The 12,350-nt window shown below is 45.6% G+C and overlaps 1 protein-coding gene across 1 annotated transcript in view; it reads right to left on the bottom strand.

The window, feature by feature from the left end:
- Positions 1 to 661: 661 nt before the first annotated feature.
- Positions 662 to 12,350, bottom strand: part of Map3k19 (mitogen-activated protein kinase kinase kinase 19) — a 50,601-nt gene continuing 38,912 nt past the window's right edge. The window contains exons 11-14 of the mRNA XM_045150595.1: positions 9,434 to 11,827; positions 7,019 to 7,168; positions 3,866 to 4,563; positions 662 to 778 (exon numbers count right to left, since the gene is read on the bottom strand). Coding sequence (XP_045006530.1) covers positions 712 to 778; positions 3,866 to 4,563; positions 7,019 to 7,168; positions 9,434 to 11,827 — 3,309 coding nt within the window. The 3' untranslated portion in view covers positions 662 to 711. The remainder of the gene's footprint in view (positions 779 to 3,865; positions 4,564 to 7,018; positions 7,169 to 9,433; positions 11,828 to 12,350) is intronic.

Genomic DNA, 12,350 nt, shown 5'->3' with positions numbered 1-12,350 from the left:
GAGAATCTCACTTTCCTTCTCACTGTCTCCACTTCTGTACAGTCCTTTTGCAAGAACTGGATAAGCATCTTGGGCTGGGGAGATGGCTATTTGCTTGAAAGCACTTGGTGCACAAGCTTGGTACCAAAGTCTAGATCCCCTGAGCCCAGGTAAAACAGTAAGCAAAGTGGCTTTGTAATCCCAGCATTCCTGTGGAAATGGAGAGGAACAGGAGGACCCTGAAAGTCAAGGGCCAGCTAGTCTGGTCTTAGAAGCAGAGAGACTCTGTCTTAAGGTGGAAGGAGAGGATTAACACCCCAAAGTTGTCCTCTGATCTCCATTTGCATGTGCATACACGGAAGCATTTTTACTCACCAGGCAAAAATGTTATTAGGACAATTTATTTTAAACTAAAAATGTTTAAGTTGAGAGAAACATATAAAGTAATAGAGACTGCAGTTCTTAGACAATCAAAACTGTAAACACTGGAATAAGAGGTTTATTTATTTATTTACTTACTTATTTACTTATTTATTTATTTTCAGGAAATGTTTCTTGTCGTGGGCAGTCAAGCCTGAAGGTTTAGCTATGTAACTAAACTCCATTGACACAGCAGGATCTGGTTAAGGTAAGCGAGGTTGAATTTCCAGTAGGAAAACAAGACCCTTAACCATCAATCCCCACTAATAAGCAGGACGGGAGCATATGAAGCCTGGGGGGAAGATGGCGTGCTCAGAGACTGCTCTGCAAGAAGGGGTGCTCCAAGAGCCGGACAGCAGAAGGCCTCTCGTGCTGGTCTCTAGGGAGAGAAACAGTGCAGTCACCAGGATGTGACCTCCAGCAAGAGCTGCTTGACACAAATACACACTTTAAAGACCACCATGAAGCCGGTACATGCCTGTAATCCCAGCGCTCAGGAGGCAGAGAGGTAGGAGGATCGCCATGAATTCCAGGCCACCCTGAGACTACATAGTTAACAGAATTAACTCCAGGTCAGCCTGGGCCAGAGTGAGACCCTACCTTGAAACACCCCTTCCCCAAAAAAAGACCACCATGGACAGACATTCCAACCCACCTGGCTTGAGTCCCAACTCCAGTTTCTAGCTATGCAATCTTAAGTAAGTTCCCCAGTCTCTCCTCATCTGCAAAATGAGGTTGAACAATAATACTTACCTTATTGGAAGAATTAAATAACATATCCAGCTTTTAAACATGGAGGATGTTGTGATTAAAAACTAGGGCTGGGGAGATGGCTCATCAGTAAAGAGCTTGCCTCACAAACATGAGCTCCGGAGTTTTATCCCCAGAGCTGTATATGTGCTGTTTATAATCTCAGCTGGGGAGGCAGAGACAGGCTTGCCTCTGGAGCTTGCTGGCCAGCTAGCCTATGATGAACTCCAAGGTGGTATGACAGCCGGTCTCAAAAAAAGATGTGCGTTGTCAGGCGAGGTGGCGCACGCCTTTGATCTCAGCCCTCAGGAGGCAGGCAGGAGGATCACTGAGTTCAAGGCCACCTGAGACTATGATTCCAGGTCAGTCTGGGCTAGACCAAGACCCTACTCAAAAAAAAAACTGTACATTATTCCTGAGGAATGACACCTGAAATTGTCCTTTGGCCTCCACACCTGTCACGTAGGTGCACACACACACACACACACACACGAACACACAAACATGCATAAAGAAAGAAAAAATATATAGGTTGTACTTTTTTTCTTTTTGATTATTTTAAGGCATGGTTTTGGATAAATGGCCTAGACTAGTCTGGAATTCACTGTGTAGCCAAGGAAGGCTTCGGGCTTGAACCCTACTGTCTCATAGGGAAGCTCCACCTTACCTGTCTAGACTCTACTGTTTTGGGGTTGCTTTTTTTTTTCTGTTTTTCGAGGTATGGTCTTGCTCTAGCCCAGGTAGACCTGGAATTCACTATGTAGTCTCAAACTGGCCTCAAACTCACAGTGATCCTCCTGCCTCCACCTGCAGAGTGCTGGGATTAAAGGTGTGCTCCACCATGCTCGGCTCACCCTACTTTTTTACTATGCTTTTGTTTTATTTCTTCATAGAATTTATATATCAAGTTAAAAGTCAAACTTTAAGGCTTAAATGGGGCAAGCATTTTTAACAACATTTAACTGACATAAGAGGATCAGAATTCAAAATTGAAAAGCTCTTTAAAAGTAGATATTTAAAACCAGGTGGGGTGGCCAGCCTGGGACTACATAGTGAATTCCAGGTCAGCCTGGGCTAAAATGAGATCCTACCTCAAAATAGCAACCACAAAAAACGAAGTGGATAGTGTGTTTCGCAAACTAACTGAAATGATCGATGTGCACTCTTGAAAGAGTTAAAAGAGACTATTGGGTGGGGAAGGGAGGGGAGAGAAAGAAATAATTCTCTGTGAGTTGAGGAAGGGAAAGGGGGAAGAAAGGCGAAGAGAGAGGAAAAGAAAAGAAGGTAAGGAAAGAGAAAGGAAGGGAGGGGAGAAGGGGAAGAGAGAGGAAGGGAGGGGTAGGGGAGGGAAGCACACTTCCTTGGAAGGCAAGAAATTGAGTTGGACTATCAAACTTTATTTCCCTGCAATTAAATGTTCAGTTTCTCTAGAAGAGTAGATTTAGAATGCTTTGTATTCTAGAAATCACAGGCAGGCTCTATTCCCTACTCTTTAGTCTTCCCCCATACACAAACACAAACTTTATTTGTTTCTTTGTTTTGGGGTTTTTTGTTTATTTGTTGGAGGTAGGGTCTCACTCTAGCCCAGGGTGACCTGGAACTCTCTCTGTAGTGCCAGTCTGGCCTTGAACTCACAGTGATCCTCCTATCCCTGTGTCCTGAGTTCTGGGATTAAAGTTGTGTACCACCATACCCAGCCTTGTTGTTTTTTGTTTGTTTGTTTGCTTGATTGGTTTGGTTTTTCAAGGTAGGGTCTCACTCTAGTCCAGGCTGACCTAGAATTCTCTATGTAGTCTCAGGCTGGCCTAGAACTCACAGCAATCCTCCTCCCTCAGCCTCTCAAATGCTGGGATTAAAGGTGTGTACCACCATTCCTGGCTGGGTTATTTTTGTTGTTGTTGTTGTTTTGAGATAGGGTCTTGTTCTAGTCCCAGCTGACTTGGTAGTTTCAGGGTGGCCTTGAACTCAGGGCAATTTTGTCACCTCTCAAGTGCTGAGATTAAAGGCATGCACAGCCAAGCCCAGCTCGTTTTGTTTTGAGACAGAATTTCACTATGAAGCTGTGCCTCAAGCTGACTGCGAACTCCCGGTCCTTCTGCCCCTGAGTCGTGAGGTTGCAGGTGTCCACCACCAGGCGTCTGCGATTGATGCTAGGCCCTTTCTCCACCACCGAGCCATGTGCCCAACCCCGTTTTATTTTTGCATTAACATTTCACATGAGCAGAGAGTACCTAGATAAGATTGGAAAACACATCCTTAGTTAATCTATGTTCCTCTATAATTCTATCATTCACCTAGACATATTAGAGAGGGCAAAAGAGTGGGAAGTTATTTCCGAGGGTCATTCTGCCTTCCCAGATACTACCCCGCTTGGGGCCTGAGATTTATTCCTTTGGCTCAAAATGTCTCCCTCACTTTAAATGCAAGGTGATGTCATCCCAGCATAGTCAACCCCTGGAGAGATGTCCAATTGGTGAATAAGTAGATTTTTTTAAACAAATTTCGTAAATCCATCGATTTGGGGAATTATCATATGGACCTGACAAGACTGAGACACTTGTACTTGATGTGTGCCCCTGATTCAGTAGGGACACAATCACTCCCTACTCCATTTCTTAACTGAAGCAGAGCTTTGGGTGGGCTGTAAGTTTCAGGTCAATGTCAGCCGCCTGGGATGTGGGATGCTGATTTTCTCTTCCTGCTTCTAGTTTCTTACCTGGTCAGGCACACGCGCACAAAGTCTACTGCAGGTTCTGAGAAGTGCTCGGGTAGAGGAGGCATGAGCCCTCGGTGGGCTCCGATGTAAAACAAAGCTGCCATCCTGTCCATGGAGGCCAGTGGGGGCTTCCCTGTGGCCATCTCAAACACTGTACAGCCAATGCTCCAGATATCTGACTTCCTTCCATAGCCAGACTCATTGATGACTTCTGGGGCCATCCAGTATGGAGTTCCATGCATGGACTTCAGCATGTCACTGTGGGTGCCATTTAAGCCCACCCGGGCCAGACGCTTGGCACAGCCAAAATCAATGAGCTTGATGACTCCTGTGGGCATGAGCATGACGTTGTTCCCTTTGATATCCCGATGGACCACACAGTTCGCATGGAGATAGGCGACACCCTGCAGGATTTGTTTTGTGTACTTACAGAACACGGTCTCAGGCAATGGCCCAAAGCGATGTATAATGCTGGAGATGGAGCCGCCGGGAACAAACTCCATGAAAATGCTGAGGGTGTCCGCTTCCAAGCACGTCCCCAGATACGCCACGATATTGACATGTTTCAGTGCTTTGAGCAAATCTACCTCTTCCTGCAGCTTCCGGTACTCCTTTCTAGTGGCCAGTTTATCAGAGGTATCCAAGGCTACCTGCTTTACAGCTATTAGCTGTCCTTGGATGGTGAGGCCACAGTATACCTAGAACAAGCCAATGCCTTATCATTAAATTCAAACGACAGATCCACAAAATGCATCATGTGGCATTTAACATTTTCCGCTCCCAAACAAACACTTCTCTTCTGCTAAGCTGGTCCTTCCCTGGCCAGCTACAATATGGCCAAGCAAATTCTCAATTTCAGCACAACCAAGATGGGAATGTACAAGAGGTGCGGTAAATAGAGACCACATTAGCTTGGAGTCACATGAAGTCCTGGCTTCTTACCAGTGATCCAGTGAATAACCCCAACCATGCTCATGCAGGCAACTCTAATTAAACTAAAAAAAAAAAAAAAAAGGAAAAAAGGGAGAGATGAACGTAGGAGAGGGGCTGGGGAGATGGTTACAGGCGCTTGCTTGCAAAGCCTGCCAGTTTGGTTCTATTCCCCAATACCCATGTAAAGTCAGACACACAAAGTGCAAATGCATCTGGAGTTTGTTTGCAGTGACAAGAAGTCCTGGCTCCCTTTCAGTCTCTCTCTTTCTCCGCCCCCCCCCCCCCTCTGTATGTGTGTGTGCAAATAAATATTTTTTAAAAAATCCAGAGACTAGAGAGATTGCTAATGGTTAAGGCACTTGTCTGCAAAGCCTAACACCTGGGTTCGATTCCTTAGTGCCCACGTAAAGCCAGATGCACAAAAGGGAACCTGCACCTGGAGTTCTTTGCAAGAACTACAGGTCCTGGTGTGCTTGTTCTCTCTCTCCTCACAAATAAATAAATATTTAATACAAAAAATCAAGTAGGAGAGGTACTATTTGAGAAGAGGAAGGAGTTTCACAGGTATAGACAGGGGAAAATAGAGGGAAATGAGAGTAATGGGGTGCATATGATCAAAATACAGTATATCCATGTATGAAAATGTCTAAATAAATGATTTTTATAAGGAAAGCAATTCTGGCTTCATCATTCACAAGCCATATGTATATAGATGGATAGATAGATGCTATTTTTTGTGGCAGGTTTTGAGGTAGGATCTCACTCTAGCCAAGGTTGGCCTGGACCTCATTCTGTAGTCCCAGGCTGGCTTCAAACTCACAGCGATCCTCATACCTCAGCCTCCCAAGAGCTAGAATTAAAGGCATGCGCCACCATGGCCAGCTGCCATATGAAAACTTTTTGCCACATTTTTGAGTTGTTGTATGATGCTTGTTTTGTCTATTATTATTCTTTGTTGTTGTTTTGTTTTTTCAAGGTAGGCTATCACTCTGTGGTCCCAGGTGGGCCTCAAAGTCACAGTGATCCTCCTACCTCTGCCTTCCAAGTGTTGAGATTAAAGGTATGCATCACCACTCTTGATCCTTTTTTTAAAGTTATTTTTTGCATGTGTATGTGTATTTTGTATGTGTGGTATATGGGTGCATGCATGTCATGGCACCTGTGTAGAGGTCAGTGGACAACTTCAGGGTGTTGGTCCTCTCCTTCCACATGTTTTGAGACAAAGTCTCCTATTGTTTGCTGCTGTGACGGCCAGACTAGATCGCCTTACTTGGCTTGCCCATGCCTTGGGGCATTGGAATAACAGACTGGCATGCACCACATTGCTTCCAGCTTCATGTGAGCACTGGGGATCTGAACTCCAGTTGGCAGACTTGCAGAGCAAATGCCTTTAACCACTGAGCCTTCTCCTCACCCTGTTTGGTTTTTGTTTGGGTTGTTGTTGTTGATCAAGGGTCTCATGTAGCCCGGTCTGGCCTCAAACTCATTATGTAACCAAAGATGACTTTGAACTCTCATTCCTCCTGCCTTCATCTCCCAAAAGCCCACCCAGCCATTGTATGATCTTCCTCATGTGCTACGCCAAGATAACACACTGCTGACATCAGGTGCTGGTTGGGGCTAGAGATGAAAAGCTCCCAGACAGAGAAGGAGACAGGTCCCAACAGCGGTCCCTATGACGGGGACGGGGTCTCAAAGGGTTTGTGTCACCCCACCTCACCGAGTCCTAAAATGTCCCCAACGAAAGTCTGTAGAGTCCATGTTTATGGGTCAGCCTTTTCTTTAACCATGTATGTAGGTTACCAAGATATTAAAGGGTCTTTCATGAAATGATCCATAAAACACAAGGAATAGCATTTGGTTCAGTACCCCCAGCAATGATTCTCACAACTTGCAGTCTCATTTTGAACTAGGGAAAGACCAGATTTCTTTCCTGTGGGGCTTCAGCAAGGAATAATGAGAGCCAAGGGCAAGATCCAGACTGATGGTGAGAGACCAAATCCCAAGGACATAGTTCAGCCAACCGCAGATCAACTCCACCCCCTTTCAGCTGCAAAAGGCAAGGACCATCTTCCCCTGAAGCCAGTGTGGGTTGGGCCTTCTACTTCTGGCTAAAGGAGGGCTAGGTAAGAGGGCAGGAAGAGGCTGCAAGGAAGATGGAAGGGAAGACCAGGGCAGAGAGGATGGAGAGTCCAGGCATCAAGGGCCAGGTCAACTTACTGTGCCATAGGCTCCCTTCCCAAGGATCTCGCCCTTGGTCCACAAGATAGCTTCTTCGTGTTTTAAGCTCTTTTCAGAAAATGTCTTCTTTTCATCTGTGTTAGAAAATTTCTCATCTCTGTCATATATCCTGAACCCACTACTATACCTCTGAGAAAATGAGACAGAAAAAAATCACCATTAAACTCTGAGTTGTAGGGATGGAGAGACAGGGAAGGGAGTACAGTAGTCTTTCTTTTTTAAAATTTATTTTATTTGAGAGAGAAAAAGAGAGGCAGAGAGCGAGAATGGGCACACAAGGGCCTTTAGCCACTGCAAACAAACTCCAAAAACATGCACCACCATGTGCATCTGGCTTATGTGTGTCCTGGGGAATTGAACCTGGGTCCTTTGACTTTGTAGGCAAGCACCTTAACCACTAAGCCATCTCTCCAGCCCAGTAGTTTTTCTTTCAAATGTACCTGTTGGGCTGTAGAGATAGCTTGGTGGGTAAAGTGTTTTCTATGCAAGCATGGGGATCAGAGGTTAATGTCCAACACCCACATTAAAAACCCAGCCATTGGTAGGTGGTTACAGAAGGTGCGTCCCTATGGGTCTGTTAGCTAACTAATCTAGCCTAATTGATGAGCTCTGAGTTCAGTGAAAGTTCTTGTCACAAAAAGTAGGATGGAGGGCTGGGGAGATAGCTCAGCAGCTAAATGTGCCTGCTTGCAAAGCCTGTTGACCTGGGTTCAATTCCCCAGTTCCCATCCATCTTGAGTTCATTTATAGTGGCAAGAGGTTCTGGCAGGCTCATACTCAGTCTGTCTCTCTGTCTGCTCACAAATAAATTAAATCACTTTAAAAGTATGATAGCTGAGAGATGGCTTAGTGGTTAAGTGCTTGCCTATGAAGCCTAAGGACTCCAGTTCGAGGCTCGATTTCCCAGGACCCACGTTAGCCAGATGCACAAGGGGCACACGCATCTGGAGTTTGTTTGCAGTGGCTGGAGGCCCTGATGTGTCCATTCTCTCCCTCTCTCTCTCTCTCTCTCTCTCTCTCTCTCTCTGCCTCTTTCTCTCTCTGTCGCACTCAAATAAATAAGAATAAACAATAACAACACAAAGTTAAAAGTATGATGGAGAGCTAGAGAGATGGTCTAGTGGTTAAAGCACTTTCCTGCAAAGCCAAAAGACCCAGGTTCAATTCCCCAGGAACCACGTAAGCCAGATGCACAAGAGGATACATGCATCTGGAATTTGTTTGCAGCAGCTGGCGGCCCTGGTAGGCCCATTCTCTCTCTTGCTCGCTTGATCACTCTCTCTCTCTGAACCTGCCTATTTCTCACTTTCTCTCTCAAATAAATAAAATAAAAATTTTTAAATAGAGTAAGATGGAGAGTAACTGAGAGTAAGATGAGAGTAACCGTTGACCTCTGGCTTCCACACACATGCATATACATATGCATGCATACACACACACACACACACACACACACACACACACACACACACACACATGCATGCATTAAAAAAAACAAACACCTAGCTGGGCATGGTGGCACATGCCCTTAATTCTAGCATTTGAGAGGCAGAGGTAAGAGGAGGATTGCTGTGAGTTTGAGGCCAATTTAAGGCTATAGAGTGAGTGCCAGAATGCTGGGATTAAAGGTGTGTGCCACCACACCTGGCTATGATGTTGTTTGTAGCCCAATTGTGCAGTTCTTAAGCATTAACTTCATAACTGACACATGCTTGCTTTCAAGGCTTTGCAGGTAACCAACCATCTCTGCTGACCACGGAAAATTATTTACTGTTGATTGAAACTGTCATCACTGAACAAAATACTGACCTACCTAAACACATACTTTTGCTTTATTAATTTACTTCATGTGCTTTCAAGGCAGTTTGTAAAGCTAGATAAATTCCTGAAGACAACACAAGTGAAACATCATAGGGTTTGGGAAGATGGCTCAGCAGGTATAGGGGCGAACTTGCAAAGCCTGCTGGCATGAGTTTAATTCTCTAGTACCAACGTATTGCCAGATGAACAAAGTGGCACATGCATATAGAGTTTGGTTGCAGTAGAAAGAGGCCTTGGCATGCCCATTCTCTCTCTCCTTGCAAATAAATAAGTAAAAATATTAAAGAAAAGCCAGGTGTAGTAGTTTACGCCTTTAATCCCAGCACTTGGAAGGCAGAAGTAGGAAGATGGTGGAGTGTTTGAGGCCACCCTGAGACTACACAGTGAATTCCAGGTCAGCCTGGGCTAGAGCAAGACTCTGCCTGGACTTCAAACTTACACACAAATGAGACCTAGAAGATAATTAATTGTTTGGGATTAATAATTCCTTGTTTGAACCTAATTGTCTCTGAGGTCCTTCCCACCCCAATATATCTGTGCCTAATTATTGCTGTAAACTATTAATTGACCAACCTGTAGCTTGATGTCTGTCGTCTCCCAGCCCAATTCTTTGACAGTGTTTGCTCTCCTACTGCAGAAAAGATCAAGGCTTTCAGGATCTGCCTCGCCTGCCAGGATTTGGCAAGAGCTGTTATCTTTCTCATCAAGAGCTAATAGTTCTGCAGCTAAACAACCCAGTAACTCATCTGTCAGTTCTTCATGCTTTACCAAGTCTAGGATTTCTGGGGAAATCGAATCTGTATCATGGGGAGTTTTTCCAAGGGTGTGGTATGAGATTGATGTGTTTTCTAAACTGTCCTGATCCAGAGAACGGGCCCAGTGTTGATCGGCTGAGGAAGGACTGCTCCAACTCGGAGCACTCGCAAAGGTTTGAGACTTATCTGAAACACAATCAAACTCTAGGTAATTCATTAACATTGGACTGACATTTATTTTATCAAGAGAAGCTGTGTTCTCCTTTTCTTGTAATACGTGGGTGCTTGGATTCTCACTGGGCACAGCCCAGCTGTTTTTTGGAGGGTTCTGGTGATGTCGCTCTGCACGTTCTTGTAGATCTCTGAGCCTGGTGGTGAGCATGTGATTGTTAGGATGTTCTCTTTCCTCGAGAGAGTCTTCCATGAAGATTTCCTCAACTATGGAGAGATCAGAAACAGGGAGGAAGTCTCTCTGTTCCCAGGACTGCTCAGGAGTCTGGGTCAAGTTTTCAGGCTGGGCATCATCTCTTGAAGATAGAAAGTCATTTCCTGGGGGTTTTATCTGCCATTCTGGTTGTGAACTTCCACCCCCATTTTCAACACCTTTTATGTCACTCTCTCTAGCCTTGCAACCCATTTCTTTAGGAATTAAACCTTTTTGCTTTTGCTTGAGGGCAAGCAAAGGCTTTTTGGGTTTCATATGTGACCGTTTCTGAGACAGTCTTGTTCTGCTATTGCTGCTCCTGTCACCATGTGAAGATCGACATTTACTGGTGACACACCTGCCTGATGGAGCTGAGCAAACCTCACGGTAGAGTCTGAGTTCATGTTGTTTGGCCTCTCGCATGCGACAATAAACAGGGGTTCCAAACATCTCATAGATGCCTGGCCCATTAGCGGTTGAATTGATTTCTTGGAACATGTCACTATACTTAAGGTCCAGGTAATGTGGCCTAGGTTTCGTTGTTTCCTCAGAGAGAGGGACGTATGCCTTTTTTATGCCTGTATTTTCACAGATGCAAGGGAGTGACTGCTTTTTGGGTTTCTGAGTCCTGGAAGTTGATGGTTTGTTTTCTACCTGTGGCATTTGCTTTGGAAGCTTAGATGACTGCCAAGGCCTGGGATCAGCAAGCGCCAAAGCAGGGAAAACTTGAGTTTTTGTGCTCAATTTATGCACACTGGGCTTAATGAAAGCTGGGATGGAAAGCAGGAAATTTGGAGGGCTCCTGTCGTTGGTCTTGGTTCTTGGATCCAACTTGATTCTGTGGGTATTTATGTGACACTTGTCATTTTCTTGGTGTGCAAGTATGTTGAAACTATTGTTATGAAGCATATTTTTTCTCTTCTGGAGGCTTGGTTTAGCAGGAGCTGGTTCCTTGGGTGTTCCATCCCCAAGGAACGTGATACGGACAAGTGGCAATATCTCATTCATTTCTGTTTTGTTTGCTTCTGCTGCTGTTGTTTTTATGCTTGTGTCCATGTTGCTATGCCTTTCTGGGAGCTTCTCAATGAGACCATCAGACATGCTTTTAAGATCAGTAAGCTCTTCTGGAATAGCGTGGGGTTCCATTGCTTCAGCTCTGAGCAGTGAGTTTTGTTCTGCTTGCAAATCTTTCTCGTGTGGGGTCTCCTTCTCCTTATCTGTGGGTCTTCCTGTGGGCTGGGATGCTGGGAGCATGCCTGGGATGGTGCTTGTAATTTCTGGGTCTTGTTCAGACTGCCCTGATTTTGAACCCTCTTGTTGTCTCAGTGAAAGACATCGGAGGTTCTCATCAGCTTGTCTCACTTCACTGAAGTGGCATTCAGTGTGCTTGCCCCTTTCTGTAGGAGTGTAACCTTCCTCAGAATGCTCAAAGGAAACCGAAGACGGCCCCTTTCCAAAATGGGGAATTTCTATCTTGTTCTGTCCTTCTGCTTCCTTGGATTTCCAATTCCCCTCCACTTCCACGGGTTGCCTGTGATGGTCCGCCTTACGAAAAGAGCACATGTTTCTGGACCAAATGGAACTCTCAGAAAACCCCAGCGCTGGGTCTACCCATCCCTTCAGTGTGGCTTCCGGATGCAGGTTTGATGGACCAAACTCAGCCGGTTGACTAAGAGGCTCAGAGAGCTGAGGCACCAAAGCTGTGAGGCCTGCCATTCTTCCTTCTCTCTCTCCAGGGAACCGGAGACTTGATCTCACCCGCAAGGCTGACAGCTGAGGCAAAGGGAACTGAAAGAAGAGTGAGGGAATCAGTGACTGAAGGAACATTCTCAAGAACGATGTCGGGCTGGAGAGATGGCTTAGCGGTTAAGCGCTTGCCTGTGAAGCCTAAGGACCCCGGTTCGAGGCTCGGTTCCCCAGGTCCCACGTTAGCCAGATGCACAAGGGGCGCACGCGTCTGGAGTTCGTTTGCAGAGGCTGGAAGCCCTGGCACGCCCATTCTCTCTCTCTCCCTCTATCTGTCTTTCTCTCTGTGTCTGTCTCTCTCAAACCAATAAATTAAAAAAAAAAAAGAACCATGTCAACTGACTAACGCCAGCCTGTTTCGGGTGCTAATGTGCTGTGAAGAAAGGCCTTGAAAGTGTGCCACTGCTACCTTGAAGACCACATGTCTCCAGCCAAACCCAGAGCCTTGTGTGTGACGCGTCAGTGCTTGACTGCTGAGCGTCACATCACCTGCCTGGCGGCTCCCATAGCTTTGAAGTGTTTTGAAGCCAGGGTCCCATACAGCTCAGGATGGATTCACTATGGA

The sequence above is a fragment of the Jaculus jaculus genome, chromosome 5 (genome assembly GCF_020740685.1).
Source record: "Jaculus jaculus isolate mJacJac1 chromosome 5, mJacJac1.mat.Y.cur, whole genome shotgun sequence".
Classification (NCBI taxonomy): Eukaryota; Metazoa; Chordata; class Mammalia; order Rodentia; family Dipodidae; genus Jaculus; species Jaculus jaculus.
Note: the sequence above shows the minus strand (reverse complement) of the source record. Positions and strands in the feature narration are given on the sequence as shown.